The following is a 20,550-nucleotide window of genomic DNA, read 5'->3' as shown; positions in this document are numbered from 1 at the left end:
AATTCTAAGGGATTCTAACTCCACCCACATAAAATCCCAGGTTCCGCTAGGAACTGCTTACACTAATCCTCCCTGATCTGACTAACCCAAATTTATACTATCTAACTACCACTAATATCCTTATAAATCTTAACTTTGCCTTCAAATTATAAAATAGCAAAGGCTAGCTGGTTGAGCCTCAACAAGAATCAAGTTAGGAGTCTGAGTCTGTTAAGAATTAACAGACTCAGAGTCCAAACCAAAGACCAGGTTTTTCTTTGGTCTTCTCAGATATAAACCAATCTATAAAAACTGCAATAGATGTTCAATAGCCTTTCCCAATTTGGGAAAGGAAAATACTAAGCTCCTTCAGAAAGAGAGAGAGGCAAAGATATTACCTCCTCCAGCCTTGAGAGAGAGTCTCTGAGAGTGTCTCTCTGCCAACTGCCAGAGAGAGTAATTGACATAGAAAAATGGTTATAACTGTCAGCAGTTGAAATTAACATGCTCTCTCAGCTCAGCTTCAAACTCCAGTTCTTTTCTCAAGCAGCAACTTTACTTCTTATCTCTAAACTAATAAAACATTACTTATTTTCTAATACCATTCTTATAGAATAGTTACAGAAATTTGGGGACAAAAGCATAGGCAAATGGAAAACAAAATGATCACTTTTCCCCAGTGATGTGATGGTTACTTAGTAAACCCTATAGAATCAATCAAAAAATTACATGAAACAACAACTTTACCAGTATTGTAGGATAGAAAATAAATCCACATAGATCATTAGTATTCTTGTATGTTAACAAACTCACGAACTGGAAAGAAAAATTTCTTTCTAAATTACTACAGGAGGTATAGAATATTGGGACTATATCTACCATGATACCTTCCAGAAGTATATGATTCCTAATCTAAAACATTCTGTTCACAAAGTTGAACATAAACAATTAGAGAAATATTAATTACTTGCATGTTTGTTGACAATATGATAAAAATTGTATTCTTAAATAAACTTATTCAGTGCTATACCACTCAAACTGCCAATAGATTATTAATCAGAGATAGAAAGAAATATTAATTAAAATTCTTGAAATAACAAAAGGTTAAGAATCTTCAGGGTAATAGCAGAAGAAAAAAAGTGGCAAGGAAGAAAATCTATCAATACCAGATCTCAAAATATACTACAAAGCAATAATTATCAAAATACCTCAGTACTGATTTAAAAATTGATATGCTAATCAATAGAGCAGATTAAGTACACAATATACAGAAGCAATCAAAACTTGCCGGTTCTCTCCCAGCTATGCTGGGCTACTTTCCTCCCACTGCTACTTTGTTTTTTTTGGGTTTCTGCTCTTACCCAACTGAGGCTGGAATGGAACCTATTGTGCTCTTTTCCCTATTGCTTGTGCTATATATTCTCTGAAGTTCTACTGAGGCTTATTCACCACTCTCTTCTAGCATCCCAGTGAGATGAATCCTCTTTGCTGTCTCTCTACTTTGTTCTGGGATGAAGCACTTCTCCCCTTCTGTTGGGTCTATTGCTCCTATATTTCTTTAAAAACTTTTTATTACTACATATTGCATTTTAAATCACACTGATGACCCAATAAAACCAACCCATTGGATTCTCCTTAATTTAAAGAAAATGAATTATTCTAATTAACTCATGAACTAACTAATTAGCTTACTCAGCCTTTCCCCAGTTGATGAGTATCTCATCACTTTCCAAATATTCCCCCCCCAAAAAAAGAGCTGCTTTGAATATTTTTGTACATATAGTTCCTTCCCCTTTTTATTTTCTAATCTCTTTTGGATACAAATTTTAATAATGGTATTGTTGGGTCAAAGGGTCTATACTATTTTATAGCCCTTTGAGCACAACAAATTGCACTCCTCGGTGACTAAATCAGTTCACAACTCCCCTAACAATGCATTTGTGTCCCAGCTTTCCCATAAACCTTCCAAGTTTTGTCATTTTCCTTTTCTGTCATAATAGCCAATCTGATAGGTATGGGGTGGCACATCAGAGTTGTTTTAATTTCCATTTCTTTAATTAATGGTGATTTAGAGCATTTTTTGCATGACTATAAAGAGCTTTAATTACTTTGTCTGAGAACTAGCTATTCATATCCTTTGCCCATTTTCAATTGGAGAATAATTTATATTCTTAACAGATTCAACTAATTTCTTTAGGGATTTGAGAAACAAGGCCTTTATGAGAAACTCGTAAAAACATTTTGCACTATTGTAATTGTTGTTTATTTGTTATTATGTATTATATATTGTTAGGTATTAAATATATATTGTTATATATTATTATATATATATAGTTATATATTAAATAAATATTTGTACTCTTTTCTATCAGCCCCACCCCCTTCTCTTGTTCCTTTCTCCTCCTCCTTTCCTGTAGGCTAAGATAGCTTTTTATACCCAATTGATTATGTATGTTTTTCCCTCATTGAGCTATTTCGGATGAGAGTAAGGTTCACACGCTCTCCTCTCCACCTCTGCCATCTTCCCCTCCACTGAGAACACTTTTTTCATGCCTCTTTTATGTGGAATAATTTACCCTATTCTATTTTTCCTTTCACCTGCCTCCCATTGCATTCCTCTTTCTCATGCTTTAAATTAATTTTGTTTTTTTTTTATTCCATCCCATCATATTCAACTCACACAGCTCTGTCTGTATACTCCTTCTGGCTATATAAAAAACAACCATCTTGCCGCCCCCCATTCTCCTACCCCCTCCCCTTTTGGGATGTTCATAGTTTAACCTTATTGAATGTCTTTTGATTCCTCTTTCCTTTTTACCTTTTTATGATTCTTTTGAGTCTTGCATTTGAAAGTCAAATTTTCCATCTGGCTCTGGTCTTGTCATCAGGAATGTTTGAAAGTCCTCTATTTCATTGAATACTCATTTTTTCCCTTGAAAGATTATGCTTAGTTTTGCTGGTTGAGTGATTCTTGGTTCAAATCCTAGCTCCTTTGCCCTCTGGAATACCACATTCCTGGCCCTAAGTTCATTTAATGTGGAAGCTACTAGGTCTCGTGTTATTCTAACTGTGATAACACAATATTTGAATTGTTTCTTTTTGGTGACTTTTGTAATATTCTGATCTTGACCTGGAGTTTGGGAATTTAGCTATAATATTCCTGGGAGTAATTCTTTTGGGATCTTCTCCAGGAGGTGATCTGTGGATTCTTTTAATCTCCATTTATCCTCTGATTCTCAAATATCAGGACAGTTTTCCTTGAAGATTTCTTGAAAGATGATATCTAAGCTCCTTTTTAAAAATAATGGTTTTAAGAAAGTCTAACAATTCTTAAATGATCTCTCCTGGATTTATTTGCCAGATCAGTTGTTTTTCCCATGGGAATATTTCACATTTTCTCCTTTTTCATTCTCTTGACTTTGATTGTTTCTTGATGTCTCATGGAATTATTCTACTTGCCCAATTCTAATTTTTATGGTATGATTTTTCTTGAGTGAATTTTTGTATCTTCTTTTCTATTTGACCAATTGTACTCTGTAAAGAATTCTTTTCCTCAGTCAATTTTTGTACCTGTTTTTTCAAAGGGCCAATTCTATCTTTAAAGAAATTTTTTCCTTCATTGAATTTTTGTATATCATTTTCTATTTGGCAAATTCAGCTTTTAGAGAAGTTCTTCATTAGATTTATTATGGCTCTTTTACAAATTGGCCTATTCTGTGTTTTTTAAGATAACTTTTTTTTACTATTTTTTCCTCCTTTACCAAGCTTTATCATAATTTTTCCGCATCACTCTTTTGTTTTCTCAATTTTTCTTGAATTTCTCTTATTTGATTTTTAAAATGCTTTTTGAGCTTCTCCATTCTTTTTGGACTTTGAGCAATTATTATTTTTTGTAGCCTTTGGATGGAGCACTATTGATTTTGTTGTCTTCTTCTGAGTTTGAATCTGCTCTGTCACCAAAGTAAGTTTCTGTGTTAAATGTTTTTATTGTTTTCTCACTTTTCTGCCTTTTTATTTTCTTTTAGTTTAAAAAAAACTGTTAAAGTTGGACTCTGTAATGGGTAAAGAGAGCACTGTTCTAAGCTTAAGGTTTTTTGTGCAGCTGCCTTCAGAGCTGGCACTGTGAAGATGTATCTTCTTTCAGTTCTTCCATGGTAGTATGATGTAAAGAGAGATCTGTTTAATATTCTTCAGGTCTGTTCTCTGATCTGTGAGTAATCCTAAGCAATTTTTACCCCTTTGGAACTGTGATTGGGGTCCCTTGCTCCCTTTTGGCTATAAGTGCTGGTGTATGCTGGTTCTCTTCTCTCACTTTTCAGCTGCACCCCAGGACCGAGATGTGGGTCTGCATAAGGGCAATTCAATAAGCATCTTGCACCCAGACCCAGCAAGAGACCTTTTTAATCTCTTTCTGAGTAGTTGTCTGACACCCCCTTACCTTTGGTAACTGAGAATTCTGAAAGCTTTGACTGCTGCTTCAGTTGTGCCCAAGGTCTGTTGCCTGAATAGGATCTCCTCTGACCAGTTATACTCTGCTGTTTCCCCTGGTGCTCTAGTTCCTTTGTGCAGGCCTTCAAATTTGTTTTTGCCTGAAAAATTACTTTACCCCATCTTTTGGTAAGTTATGCATCTTCAGAATTTTTGAGTCATCATGTTATTTTTGCATAAGTTTCTTACAAGTCTAACCATGCTTTTCTGAAACCACATTGCTTATTTCTTTTATTTTTTCTTAATTTATCTGTTTGTTGATAATATTAAAATTCCAAGTTACCTTCCTCCCTTCCTTCCCCACACTAGCGAAGGCATCTTTGATGGAAAAAAATAGTACTGTGTCTTTCATGTTTCTTTTTATCAATTTTTTTTCCTCTGGAGATGGACATTCACAAGATATAATTGAAGAATTTTCACAAGATATTCTGTACCTAAATATAATGTTCTTTTTGGTTCTACTTGTTTTGCTCTTTGTAATAATTTCATGTAGGTCAATATTGTTTTTTAATCTGCTCAAATTTGGGACTGTGATCAAAGTACTCTTAAACTGTGGTCCATCAATAACATTATTAGGATTGCATCCTAAAGAATTTTTTTAAAAAAGGGAACACAACCTATTTGTACAAAACTAATAACTATTGTAGCTCTTTTTGTGTTAGCAAAGAATTGGAAATTGAGAGATTGTTTATCAATGGGGAAATGACTGAGCAAGTTGTGGTATATGATTGTGATGGAATACTATTGTATTATAAGTAAACACAAGCTAGATGATTTTGGAAAAACCTGGAAAGACTTACATGAATTAATGTAAAGTGAAGTGAGCAGAACCAGAAGAACATTGTACACAGTGATAGTATTTTATGATCTAGTTATTCTTAGCAATACAATAATCCAAGACAATCATTGAGACTCATGATGGAAAATGACAAGTAGTGCCCTGTGAAGGAATTATGGAGTTTGAATTCAATCAAAAACATAGTATTTTTTGCCTTTTTTTTACATATTTGTTTGTTTTTTAAATCCCTACCTTCTCTCTTAGAATTTATACTAGGGATTGGTTCTAAGGCAGAAGAGTGGTAAGGGCTTGGCAATGGGGATTAAGTGATTTGTCCAGGGTCACACAGCTAGGAAGTGTCTGATTCCAGGTTTGAACCCAAGACCTCTTGGCTCTGGGTCTGGCTCAACCCACTAAGTCACCCACCTTCCCCCTTTTTACATGGTTATTTAAAAGTTGTTTTTTTTTTTAAATATCTCTTCCACAAAATGACTTCTTATGGGAAAATGTTTTACATGATTGCACATGTAAAATCGATATTAGATTACTTACTGTCTTGAGTGGAGGGAGAGAATGTGGAACTCAAAACTTTAAAAGAAACATGTTAAAAAGTGTTTTTGCATATAATTGGGGGAAAATTAAATATTAAAAAAAGAAATTACCTATCCCATCATTTTTTATGGTGCAGCAGTATTCCATCACAATTACGTTATCCAATTAATAGGTGTCCCCTCGATTTCCAGTTCTTTGCCATCAAAAGAGAGCTGGTATAAATATTTTAGGACATAATTTTTTCCCTTTTTTTCCTGAATACTTTGGGAAATAGACGCCACAGTGGTATTGCTGGACCTAAGGGTACACACAGTTTTATAACCCTATAGGCATAATTCCAGATCTCACTCTGAAATGGTTGGATCAGTTCACAGTTTCTACAACAGTGTATTAATGCCCCCATTTTTTTTCACATCCCCTCTAATATTTGTGATTTTGCCTTTTTATCATTTTAACCAGTCTATTAGGTTTGAAATATCTTGGAATTATTTTGATGTATACATCTCTAATTAGCAATGCTTTAGAGCAGTTTTTCATATGGTTCTAATTTCTTTATCCAAAAACTATAGATTCATATCTTTTGACTGCTTATAATTTCATAAAGTACAATAATAATCTTATCATAATCATATACCATGACTTGTTCAGCCATTCCCCAACTGATGGGCATCTCTTTGATTTCTAATTCTTTGACACCACAAAAAAAGCTGCTATAAATATTTTTGTATAAATGTGATTTTTCCTTTTGTTTGATTTCTTTGAGACACAGACCTCTTAGTGGTTTGGTGGGTCAAAGTATATGCACAGTTTTATAGCCCTTTGAGTGTAGTTCGAAATTGTTCTCTGGGATGGTTGCACTACTTAACAACTCCACCAAGAGTGGATGTGCACCTACTTTCCTACATCCCTTTCAGTATTTTCCATTGGAACTTGATCTTTAGGAATGCTCTTGCCATCTATTACTAATCACTGGGCAGATAAATATTGAATTCTTTCTAAATGGAAATTAAACTACTCTCTTAAGAAAATATCCATTACTAATCCATTACTCTTTCTATTCTACTGTACTGCCTCTTTTAGAAGAATAGGTTTATCCTGTTTAAGGACATGCCTTTCAAAGTATATTCCTTTGAAAAAGGTGATATATATGAATGAATTGGCAGAATGGTTTTGGTAATCCATTAGTATGGTTGATCTCATTAGTATGGTTTTAAACTACAAAAGAAGGGAGAATAGTGATGAGAGTCTTAATGAATCTAAAGCATATATTAAAGAACATAACAGGTATGAAATAAACTTAGGAGTAACAGTTGTGGTATTAAGTCATACTTGGGAAAAATAAAGGAATAGAAATAATACTTAAGGGCTTTATATTTAATTCATTTAATATTTAATGCTAATATCCAAATTAAGATGTTCAAAGGGATCTTTCATCTCATTGATTTACAAGTTGTCTCCATGATCCAGTTTTGCTTCCCATATAGACCCATCTTTGTGATTCAAGTCCATGCCCCAAAATAAATTTGCATTTTGGGTTCCACTTGGCTTTCCTTCCTCTTTCTTGATGTTGTGTATGCCACTGGTACATTCCAGCTATATTCCCTCATTTTTTCCATGTGATCAGCCCATCTTCTTTTCTAATCATACAAGTTCTCTATGTACTCTCTGTTCTTATTTGGAGTTCTTGGTTATATGTTGCAAACTATTCACATTCACTATGGACCTGAACATTGTCCTCTGAAATACTCATTTTTAATTCTTTGGAGGCAGATGCATTCCATATATCATTGCCTCATCAATACTTGTATAATATTAGTCTTAAAAATTATTAAAACATTAGTCTTAAAAACTTTTCAACTTTTCCTTTCAAGGGAAGCTTGGGGTAAGTTAGGGATTTTTCAAGTTTTTCCAAAGAAGCTCCAGCTCCAGACTTCTGTCCTTTTGTTTAAATCTGGTTTCTATTTGTACTGTTCATCCTAGGTGAATATATTGATATAAAAGCTCTATAGGGTGTGTATCCAAAAGCATATTGGAATTTAGCCATAGATATTCTTCATGTACTTATCTTTCTTCTGTGAATGGATAGGCCAGAGAGGGCCCTTTTTTGAAAGCCATGAATAACATAATCCACATTGGAATAGCAAAGAAATTTTGCTTCAAATATTCATAATTTGTGTTAAAATTCTTTTAGAAATGAAATACTGCATTAGTTTTGAGAGTACCAGGTAAATAATTATTAAATGCTTCTTCCAATTTCCTATTGTCTAATAGTCTTCATTTCAAATATCTGTTATGTATAATTTGTAATTTCTATTACTGTATAAAGCATGATTTTATTTCAAGTAATAGGTTTGTAGTGATTAGGTGTTCTCAAAAATAGATATAATTGGTAGATTAATGGTACACTGGTTTGCAGATAGACAGCTTTTGGCTTTACCAATTTAGCACAAACCAATCTGAAGTAAAACAACAGAATTTAGAAGAGAAAGAATCCACTAGATCTTTTTGTTTACATGGTAAGTTATTTTTATTGTGAAAGGGGGGGGACACTTGCTTATTCGCATATCACTTAAAATTAATTACCTTTCTAAGGTAAGAACACTCCTTGATTGAATCAGTCAATTAGAACTAGTTGTGAACAAAGCCTGTAAACCTTCTTGAATCAGTAAAAGGCATATGAGTGAGAATGTTGGTTACACATTGAGGAATTTGATTAAAATGAAGAGGTACCTTAGAATTGGAAAGAGATTTGAAGGTAGCAGAAGGGAAAGAGTGGACCAGTAACAGAAGAAAAAAGAAAGTAGGGCTGATCTTTGGGAGGCAAGGGAGAGATGGAGGAGGAAGATTAGTTCTACAGGCCTAGGATAAATTTTTAAAAATTCATAGCCTAGTGTTTGAAGTCCTGTGCAGTTGCTCTCCCACTTTCATTTCCACACTTTCTTATTACTCTCCCCAAACTGTCTATTACAGTCAAATTGGCCTGTTCCTTGTCTTTGGGCTACACTACATCTCCTGTCTAATTAACTCTGCAAGAATGGTTTCTCGTTTCTTGAATACTTTCCTTTTTTTAGCCATTACCTTCTTAGAATCCTTAGCTTTCTCAAAGTAGTTACTCTATTTTGTATGTGAATATTTTTTAATACCCACAGTTTTTACCATCCTTGCCTCCTTACAATTAATTTGTATTGCTTTGTTTAATTTTTGTTTATACTAAATGTGCTTATGTATGTGTTACATCTCTCTAGTAGACTATAAGTTCTTAGAATGCTTTATAAGATACATGATAAATGTTTATTGAATTGAAGAAATAGTTATTAAATACCTACAGTATGCAAGACTGCTAGAAACTGGTTTGAAAGACAAAATAGAAAAACAACTCCTAACTTTTTACATTTCTTTGAAACAGTTTTTCTTTCTTTCCTAACTGGTCATATAATGAATTTCATCTCTTTTCATTTGGCTATTTTCATTTATTAGTGATACTTTTTAAAGATCTTGTCATTCTTCATTTTTGCCCTGTAGAAAGTTGTTCAACTCTTTTAAGCTATTCCAAGTTGTCATAGAAAGTAGTAAGTGTAGATATAGGGCCAGCTATGGAATCAAGAAAATGTGGGCTCAAGTCTTGCCTCTAACATATTATTTCAGTACAGACAAATCAGTTTATCTTGTAATGCCCCAATTACTTCCCTCTAAATGTAAGTAATAAATTAGTTGCTAATCTGCATGAGTAATGTAGTTCCTATATTGAGAGTTCTTTACATCCATACCCTTTCCTCTCCAAAAGGAGGAAAAAAATTTATCTTTATGAGAGCATAGCTGTGTTGAAAATGAATTATTCCTATAATGCTATAGTGTCAATTAAGCTAAGATCATGTAATTTTTTTTCTTTATCAGGAGGAAAGGACAGAAGAAGTGGCCTCATTCTGACCATTCCATTATGCCTTGAACAGACAAATATGGATGAATTGAGTGTTACTTTAGACTATCTTCTCAGCATTCCAAGGTGACTTGAAAGGTGTCATTTTTTCAACTTTAGTAAATTCACTTATTTACTGATAAAATAAGTTTATTTTTTATTTCTTAAAGACTATGGATTTGTTCTAAGGCAGAAGAATGGTAAAGGCTAGGCAATGTAGGTGAAGTACCTTGCCCAGGGTCACACAGCTAGGAAGTATCTGAAGTTAGATTTGTACCCAGTACCTCCTTTCTCCAGTCCCAATGCTCTGTCTACTGAGTTTTCTATCTGATTCCAGTATGTTTATTTTTAAAGTGTAAACTCAAGATCTTACCTGTTCTCTTAGCAACATAAAATATGTCTTTGTGATTTAAAAGTTTTTTAAAAAGTAAAATAAAGCCAATATTTCCAACAGATGAATTAGAAACATTGTTAATTATAAAAGCATTATATGCTATTCAAGGGGATTTAACACATAGTTTCTTAAAATCATATGGGTTCTATAAGTAACATTTCTTACTAAATTTCTATTGAGTTATACTTTACATATATAAGAAATTGGATGCAAAAGAAATTTATTGCTTCCTTTAATATTGTAGGGTGTTACTGGTGTTGTGAGAAAATTATTATGCCTAATTTTTTAAACATTGTTTTATAAATTCAGAATATGTTATTGTCCACAAGAAAAGGGTATAACTCTTAAACAATTATCTATTAAGAAACAGGAAAAATTAGAAAGTGAAATTCCTGAGAGCTGAAAATGTTCTTTTATGTAATTTATGGAAATCCTCCTACATCAATTATCTAATCAAATACTAATACTGGTTATGTACTAGACACTGTGCTATATGCCAGGGATATATCAGAAATGCAACAATCTTTACCCTCAAAGACCTTATGTCCTATCTAAACACACATATATCTTAAATACATACATACATAGAATGCACAAATGTATACCCACACATACATGCATGCATGCATACATACATACACACACATACACACATACACACACATACATACACCAGATAAATTCAAGGTTATTTTTTGTGTGAGTAGCATTGTCAGCTTGGAAGATCAGAAAGTCATCTTTTAAAAGATGCAACTTGAACTGAACTTTGGAGGAAATTAGAGCTTCGGAGTTCTTAAAGTATTGAGACCATGCATTCCAGGTATGGAAGAAGAGGTAGAAGACTGAGAGAGTGTACAAAGGGTCCAATGAAGTAAAAAATATAAGCAGTGGCAAGACTGCCAATTTTATTGAATCATAGAATTTGTGAAAAGGAGTAATGGATACATAGGTCAGAAAGATAGCTGGGGCCAATTTATAAAGGGCTTTAAATGCCAAACCGAGGAGTTCTTATTTAATTCTAGAAGTAATTGGAAACCACTGAATCTTATTGGGTAGGGGAGTAGAGTGGTTAGATCTGTGTTTTAGGAAAATTGTTTTGGCAGGTGAGTGGAGGATGGATTAGAGAGGAAGGAAAATCAAGGAGATAACTACAGTAGTTCTTCACAGAGGCAATGTTATTGTTTCAGTGAAGAAGAGGTAAAGCATGAGAGGAGGAGGGATATTGCAAAGGTAGAATTGATAAGACTTGAAAAATGATTGGATATATGGGTTGAGAGAAAGTGAAGAGTGTGGATGACCCTGAGGTTATGATTCTAGTTGATCAAAAGAATTGTTGAGGTAGGAAAGTTAAGAAGAAAGGTGAGTTTTAAACAAGGATAATTAGTTTGGTTTTTGACATGTTGATTCTGAAAGGCTTATAGGACATCTGTGTGTGAAATGCCAGTTAGGCAGTTGATGATATAGTATTGGGAGTTTAGGAGAGAGACTAGGGCTGGATATTGACCTAGAAGTGATCTTCATAGAGATAATAATTATGAGCTGATGAGTACCAAAAGAGAGTGTAAAGAGAAATGAAGACAGTCTTAGGGCACACCTGCAGTTAGGGGGGAGGAATATGACAAATTATAGTTCAACACAGGAGATTGAGTAGGAATGGTTATACAAGTAGGAGTAGAAAAAGGAAATAACAGTGTCATAAATATCCAGAGGAGAGAGAATATCAAGGAGGAAGAGGTATTCCGAAATATCAATTGATACAGAGAGATTTTTAAAAATTAGAATGAGAAAAGAATAATAGATTTGGATTTGGCATATAAGAAAGCACTGATGACTTTGCAGAGTACAATTTCAGCTGAGTGGTGAGGTCATAAACCAGATACCAAAGGGTCCACCAAAGGTTAGTAGATATAGAATTGAGGAGTATTTACTATATTTTTTCTAATCTTCAGTTTGGTTCAGTTTAATTCAGTAAGCTATATAACACCTCAAATTAAATTTTGGAGCATCAGAGCCACAAAAGGTTGGGGTGAGACATATTTTCAATCTAAGACAATTTAGGAGGTTGGCAGGAGAGATTGTGACATTGAATGAGTGCTGGCCCAGAGAGCATGCAGCTATAGGAGCTCCCTGCTCAGAGATGGTAAGGGAGTCAGACAATTGAACAGAAAGAGATTATAGGGGACTCTTTATTGGCACTGGTGCAGCTGACATTAATTGGCAACTTTATTACCCATATGCACTTCCAGGGTAGAGAAGAGTGCCATGCTCATGAGGGAGCATGGCACCTGGAAACAGTTCCAGGGCTAAGAGGAACACTTGAGCTTACAGCTGCAGAGGGGGTGGGTATCTTCCTCAGTAATGAACAGAATGCAGACCAGGAAAACAGAGACCACAATTCTCCACAGATCACACTACCTTGGAATCCCTGCAAACTTGTAGACTCCTAGAACTAGCTCTGAAAACAGTAGCACCAAAAAGCCTGAAATTTGGAACAGTGCCTCTTCCCCACCAGCGGAGATGATCCTATCTTTACTATAAAGTTTGAAGTCAAGAAATAGGCTGAAAAAATGAGCAAACAAACAAACAACAACAACAAAGAATCTAACCATAAATGGCTACTATAGTGGCAAAGATAATCAAAGTACAGTCTCAAAAGAATATGATGATGATAATGGTGTGATAACACCTACAACCAAAGCCTCAAAGAAAAATATAAATTGGACCCAAGCCCCAAAAGAATTCTTGGTAGAATTAAAGAAAGAGGTACCACTTCACCCCCATCAAAAATGACAAATATTGGAGGGGATCAGGGGAAATTGATATATTAATAAACTGTAAAGTTGTGAACTGGTTCAACCATTCTGGAGAACAATTTGGAACTATGCTGAAAGAATTATAGAACTCTGTATAACCTTTGATTCAGCAGTATCATCACTAGGTCTATACTCCCAAAAGGATCAAAGAAAGTGGAAAAGGACCTATATATTTAAAAATATGTATGTATGTCAATCTTTTTTGGTAGTGGTAAAGAATTGAAAATTAAGGTGATCTGTTGCAACTCATATCAAGTTAGATTGTTTTTCACTATGTTTGAAAAGCTTTAAAATTGCATTTTATGTAACTTATTTTTAAAATGTATTTCTTTTTAAAAACTGATTCTTGTTTTTACACATATATTTCATTTGTTTTATTTCAGTGAGAAGTGTAAGGCTAGAGGATTTACTGTGATAGTAGATGGCAGAAAGTCACAGTGGAATGTGGTGAAAACGGTTGTCTTAATGTTACAGGTAAATTGAATTTTCTACTGTATGAGTAAATTATTTATCTTGCAGTGCTACTTATTTGTACTGAAATGTAAAGACTGAATTATTTCATTGGAAAAGGAGCAAGCTAGTTAGAATTCCCTATATTTATGAAGTCTAATTTCTGTCAACATTCTATGAACTTTAAAGAAAGCATTGAGTTCTCCATAATAGTCATATGATTATTTGTGACTTATTGAGTTTTTTATAATCTAATTACTATTGCAAAAGAGGTTTAAACTTTTTTTAAATAAGAAGCTAGAATTTAAAGTTCTTTCTTTCTTCCTTTCTTCCTTTCTTCCTTCCTTTCTTCCTTCCTTTCTTTCTTCCTTTCTTTCTTCCTTTCTTTCTTCCTTTCTTTCTTTCTTTCTTTCTCTCTCTCTTTCTTTCTTTCTTTCTTTCTTTCTTTCTTTCTTTCTTTCTTTCTTTCTTTCTTTCCTTCTTTCCTTCTTTCCTTCTTTCCTTCTTTCCTTCTTTCCTTCTTTCCTTCTTTCCTTCTTTCCTTCTTTCCTTCTTTCCTTCTTTCCTTCTGTCTTGGAATCAATTCCCAGGCAGGAGAGGTAAGGGTTAGGCAATGAGAGTCAAGTGACTTTCCCAGGGTCACACAACTGGGAAGTATCTGAGGCCAGATTTGAACCTTTGGACCTCTCATCTCTAGGCCTGGATCTCAATCCACTGAGCTACCCAGCTACCCCTGACATTTTCTTCTTTCTAAGAGTAGATGTTTAAATAAAGTTCTGAGTGAGGAGAACTTTAATTTTTTAATTTTAATTTTAGCTTATTTGGGACCAGGAGAAAAATTATTTTACTTCTGTGCCTCCTTCACTTATGATTATGACAGACAATACCATTTACTAAGTATTATATTTTATTAGGTCCCTTCTTAAGGAGCTTATAAATGACATGGGAACACAGCATAAGTAAGTAAGTAAGCCCAGGGGTGAGAAGAATGGCTGTCATGCTGATATAGCTTGACAAGGAATTTGCTTAGAAGAGGTTCCTGGAGAAAGAGAAAAATCTTTAAGGAGTTTTGAAACTGGAAGACCCTGGGGAAGTATAAAAGAAGAAGCAAGGACAAGAACCTCTCTAAATGGATGAAAGCACCATTGGGAAGAGGGGCTTTGGAGAGCAGCAAAGAATAAAACTAGTCAGGCACAGGGGTAGGAACAATTAATGGGAAGCTTTGAAACTCTTGCTCAAAAATTTCAATAGAATTTCAGAATTATTTTTATTAGTGAGCTGGACAAAGGTATAAAAAGAATGCTTATTAAATTTATAAGTAAGATGAAACTTGGAAGAATAGTTAACCTTTTGAATGACAATCAAGCATCTGCATGGTTCTATAGAGGAGTAGAATTTAGTTATTTCTTATAGAAAATGAGTCTTTTACTATTAATATAATGAAACTAGAGTTAACTTGACTCCGACCTTGAGCATGTCACAACCTTCCTAGGGCTCAATTTCCTTATCTTTAAAATGAGAGAATTGGACTGGTGATTTGAAAGCCTTGAATACCTGTAAAACAACAAGAAATGAACTTAAAGCAGGTAGATTAGCAATAATTTTTTACCATTAATATTATCTTAGTGCAACCTGATCCATAGACACAATCTGCATGGGTGATTTAATGGCTGTTATAAAGATCCTATCCCTTAATATCATTGCTCCCTGCCTGCCACACTTCTCCCTCTCCTGCCATAAACTGGCCAGAATTACTCCTTTATGTTAAACAATATAAGTCAAGTCCTTGTCTCTAGAAGATTATTCTTAGTGTTCTAATGCATAGAATTTCATTTGGAAAAATAGAAGGATTAGTATCCTTGTAATTGAAAATATTTTTACTTGACCATTAACTTTACATCAAATTTATTATAACTGTTAGAAAAACAATGAACTATGTCCTTGCATATTTCCCTTTATTGTGCTTTAACTATACCATTAATAAAGGGGTTGCTTTTTCAGTTCTAATCACTGATGATTAAAAAGCATAAATATATTTAATGAATGATCTAGCTCTTACTCTTTGGTCCATAAGAGTTAGCATTCTCATGTAAAACCCAGTGGAATTGCACTGAAGGGGCTACTGAAGGGGGGTGGGAGGAGTGGAGAGAAAGAACATAAATCATGTAACTATGGAAAAATTCTTTTAATTAAATAAAATTAAAAAAAGAAAAATACACTATCAGAATAAAAAAAGTTAACATTCTCAGCATTATACAAAGGTCAATTGTTCACTGCTTATGGATAAAGCTAGTGGTTTTGAAGTCAATTATCCACAAAATTTCTTATACTTCCAAACAAGGAGAGTGGGTAAGGGTAGTGTGATGATAGTATTGTTAGGTGGATTCAGAACTACTTAAATGACTGGATCCAAAGGACAGTTTCAGCTTGGAGGAAGTGTCTAATAGAGTACCCTTTGGCTATGTTCTCAGTATTGTGCAACTAAACATTTTTATTAGTGAGCTGGACAAAGATATAAAAGACATGCTTATTAAACTTATAAGTAAGATGAAGCTAGGAAGAATAGTTAACCTTTTGAATGACAAGATCTAAAAAGATCAGAGTCAAAATGATGGGCTGAATATAGTAAGATGAAATGTAATAGAAATATATGAATTTTTTAACTTGGATAAAATAAACTTTGTCAGTATGAGATGTCTCTGGATAAATATGAAAAAGATTGAGGGCTTTAGTGTATCATCTGTTCACTGTGCATTAACACGATTGTGATATGGCAGCGCACAAAAAATCAATTTGATTTTGGACTGCAAAAAGAGAGGAGGCATGGTTTCAGAATGTAGGATGGTTATTGCCACACTTTACCGGCCTGACTCAGAATATATAAGATTTTAGGAATCATAAAATCACTTATCTTAGAGTTCAAAGGGAACAAAAATCCTCCATAGCATACCACCTGATCATCTAGACTTCCAGTTGAAAATCTAAAGATAGTGAACCTACTACCTCATTAAGCAAGTTAATCTTATTGATCACTGTTTGCAAGGCACTATCCTAAAGTCCTTAGACTAGAGACAAACTAAAAAAAAACAGTTCTCATCCTCAAGGAACTTGGACTCTCTTGAAAGAGAAGGTGACACAGAAAAGTCAGCTGAAAAAGGAAATAACCAAACAAAGAGCATCTAGTAGGTCAGCAAGTAAGGAGTAGAACCAGGAGATGCGTGAAGGACTAAGACTGGTTTGACTTCTCTGGCTTCCTTCAAATTCCAATTAAAATCTTACTTTCTTCAGGAAATCTGTCCTGATGTCCCTTAAGTCTAGTGCTTTTCCTTTGTTAGTTATTTCTAATCTATCCTTTTTCATTGGTTTTGTACATAGATTTTGCAGTTAGATTTTGAACTCCTTAAGAACAGGCATTATCTTTTCTGGTTTTTGTGGGAGGAGGTAGGGTGGGGCAGAGAAGGGTTTCCCTACCACATAGCAACTTTTAATGTCTTTCCTAAAATGTAACATTCCAAATTGAACATAATACTTCATATATTTTCTGACCAAGGAAAAGTACAGCGAAACTATCACTTCTCTTATTCTAAAAACTGATCCTAAAACTGATTCAGAAAACTCATAGATGAGAACTTTTGGTTGCAGTGGTTTTAGCCTTGACTCATTTCAGTTCACTAAAATGCCTAAATTGTTTTTAAGTGAACTCTTAAGTGAAAAATTTAGATAATTTTTCACAAGTAAGGAATTTTACATTCATTTCCTACTAAATGTAGTCTTAGATTCAAAGTTTTATTCTAACCTGATTTTATACACACATACACCATATATATGTATAATATATACATATGTGTGTATATATTTTTTGGATCTTGTCACTCAGAAATGTTAGTTGATTAAATGTCATTCAAAATGTTAATAGAAGGATGTTGTAAACTGGAGTTAATCTAAGAGACAGATTGATCAAGGATGGTAAGGGAATTGGGAATCTGATCTTGAGATAAAGCTAAAAAGATTTAGGGGCTATCTGATCATTTTCTTCAAATGTTTAAAGATCTAGCTTATGGAAAAGTGAGCTCTTGTTTAGTTTGGTACCAGAGCACAGAAATAATAGCAATGGGAAGTAGTGGCATATTATCCTGAAACATTTTTATTCTAATTATTCTTCTAAATATATTTCATAAAATTTAGTACATCTTTTATTCTGAACAAGTAAATCTTACTTAGGAAATTACTGTACAAAATAGAAATGTTTCTATAATTGAAGTTATGTATTCCAGAGAAAATCTACTGTGTGGTTGATTAAGAAAGATGTTGCTAAAATTTTAGCACATTAAGAACTTTAAACTGCACTGATACTTTTGGGAACCCTATATTGTTCTAAACCATGTAAATAAAATCCACATTACAAAACAAAAAATTCTTCAACTCTTAGGTATTTGAGTTTTACCTCAGTATTTCTTCATTAACTTAGTTGAATGAATTCCCAAGATAATTGACTGAACATTGCTAAATCATTTGGGTTTGTGAAATCTTAATCACTTTGCCTTTTTAATTTTGTCTTGATTATGTTTTGTAATTTGGAATGACCAATATTGTATTAAGTTTGCATCTTTTCAAAAAATGATATTAATTGCATAGCTTATTGTTATATGACTGACCAGTGGCACTAGTAACAGTAATAATATAGATAGCATTCTTCTCTGTCAGTCTTCTGTTGCTTTTATATTAGTGTAAATGTGTAATTTAGAATTCCATTTTTAATATATTTTGCAGAATGTTGTTCCAGCTGAGGTATCACTTGTTTGTGTAGTAAAACCAGATGAATTTTGGGATAAGAAAGTTACACATTTTTGTTTTTGGAAAGAGAAAGATAGACTTGGCTTTGAGGTAAGTTTATATTTTCCTATAATAATGACTTTTATGAATTCATGTCCTTGGTATTTTAAGTCATTTTAATGATTTGTTTTTTTTTTTGACTAAAGTATTTTCTTTTCATGCATTCATCTAATTAAGAAAACCTTGAAATGACACTAAATTATGTTAAAGAAATAGCCTGGTACTGTGGGAAAGAGGAGGAGGGCACCAATGATCAGAAAATCTAGGTTTCCATTGCAGGAGAGGATGTTCATCAGCTTTTTTATTTGGGGAAGTTCATTTAATTTCTGAAGTTCGGTTTCCCTGTATAAATTGGAAATACTTGAACCACCTAGACCATAGTGAATAATAAATAAAACAAGTTATTTTAGCACTTTATAAACCTTGAAGCATTATTTAAATGTTAGCTATTGTTATTCTAAACATCTTAGACTCCACACTTCACTACTTATACTTGTTTAATTGTGATATGTGTTGATCATTTCATTTTATTGACCTTGCTTATAACATGTGAAAAAAGCTGTGGCATATGATGTATAAACATAAGTATGTATTGCAGTTATACCACCTAACTTGACTTGTGAAAATTATGATCTTTCTATATCTCAGCAAAGCCAAGAGTTGAATACAAACGTATTCATCTTTTCAGGATTATAGCACCTTTTAGAAGTTACACCTTTCTTAGACTAATTGTTAGTTCTAATGTTTCATCAAGGTAGTTGAAAGTAGCCAATCAGTGTTTTAAAACAATATGAGAGCACTGAAGAGTTAAAAAGAAAAGTAATGATTTAATCAAAGCCTAGAAGTTTGTGGACCAGCTAATTAGCACTCAACATGTTCAATGGCTATTAGATTGACCCACTTCATCTATTTTGGAAAAATGATATAAGAATACTGGACCTTAGGAAGGCAAATTTTCAAAGAATCTGATAGGTTAAAATTCAGCTGAATTTTTTACCTTTGTTTAGTCATTTTTGAAAGTATCACCAATGATGTTGGTATATTTTGGTATGGAAGCAAAAATTCCCTGAATTTTCATTAAGTATTTATTAAGCTTTTACAGTGACAGGCACTGTCCAAAGTACTGGAGAGGCAAAGACAAAAATGAAATCATACTTAAAGATCTTGCACTCTAAAGTTGGAGATATATTATTTAAAATAAGAAAGCCATCCAATCTGGCTTTTCTCTGGTCAAGGTCATTCTTAATCAACCTAATGTCATTAGAAGTTTACAAACATCAACATTGCCTTATCAAAATGATCCCTCATCCCAACTAACAAGAACACGTAAGTTTATTTTTATTTAACTTTATGAACCACAAGTGTTTCATTACATTACAGTTCTGAATCTGAATTAATGGACTTGCATGAGGTAGGCCTGACCCAGGTAATTTATTGTAGTTGGCAAGATTTGATCACAGTGTCCTTGTGGTTTTAAGTGGAGGCAAGAGTGACACAGAGAAGATAGAGATCCTGAGGTTATTTAAATAGCTAGATAAAGGATTGTACTTATAGTGGCATTTGGCCTCTCATTAGATTAGGAAAGTGTCACCAACCCTCTCTGCCCTTACTGTTTCTTTAGCCCAATATGTGCTTAATTAAGGAGGTTAATAGGGAGAGTTAAGGTATAGTTAGAAGGAGTATTCTCTGGCTCTTACTGATAGTTTTATTTTATTTTTAATTTTATTATTTATCTAAAACATTTGAGAGTTTAAGGTTTGTTTTTATTTTTTTAATCCTTTACCTTCTGGCTTAGAATAAATACTTTGTATTGGTTCCACAACAGAAGAGTGGCAAGGGATAGGTAAAAGGAGTTAAATGACTTCCTGCCCCCATGATAGTTTTAGAAAAACTTGATCATCAGCACAAGCAAAATGGAGAAAATAAATTATGTTATATTAAACAATTAAAGAATGCACTCTTGGTTTTCAATAATTATGTCTTGAAGGTAGAGAGACAGCTTATAGAAAAGTAGAGGAATAGCAAAAGTAAAGATGACAATGCTGACAGGGTAGGGAGTTAGGTAGAGAGTGATGTGGACTAGAGGGAAGTAGACAACAATAGGTTGAAAATAGGAACTGTGGCTTTGATCTAGAATATTTCCTGGTGAATTTGTTAATTCCCATTTGGGTTACAATTATGTTTGGAGAAAAGGGGAATGAAGATCAAATCTGGGATCCTGTCTGGATGATAAGATGCCCTGGGTTTTCCCTATTATTCTCCAGAAGAAGACTTCCTCCTTGGGGAAGTGGACTTTTAACACCAAGGGACTTGAGAAACAGCAGGAAAAGTTTAATATTGGCCTAAT

At 33.6% G+C, this 20,550-nt stretch overlaps 1 protein-coding gene across 6 annotated transcripts in view; it reads left to right on the top strand.

Moving 5' to 3' along the window:
• Nucleotides 1-20,550, top strand: part of SESTD1 (SEC14 and spectrin domain containing 1) — a 143,452-nt gene that overhangs the window by 55,911 nt on the left and 66,991 nt on the right. For all 6 annotated transcript variants that reach the window (XM_001377461.5, XM_007494451.3, XM_007494452.3 and 3 more), the window contains 3 exons: nt 9,692-9,800; nt 13,304-13,394; nt 18,141-18,254. In XM_001377461.5, coding sequence (XP_001377498.3) covers nt 9,692-9,800; nt 13,304-13,394; nt 18,141-18,254 — 314 coding nt within the window. The remainder of the gene's footprint in view (nt 1-9,691; nt 9,801-13,303; nt 13,395-18,140; nt 18,255-20,550) is intronic.

The sequence above is a fragment of the Monodelphis domestica genome, chromosome 4, assembly GCF_027887165.1.
Source record: "Monodelphis domestica isolate mMonDom1 chromosome 4, mMonDom1.pri, whole genome shotgun sequence".
NCBI lineage: Eukaryota > Metazoa > Chordata > Mammalia > Didelphimorphia > Didelphidae > Monodelphis > Monodelphis domestica.
Note: the sequence above shows the minus strand (reverse complement) of the source record. Positions and strands in the feature narration are given on the sequence as shown.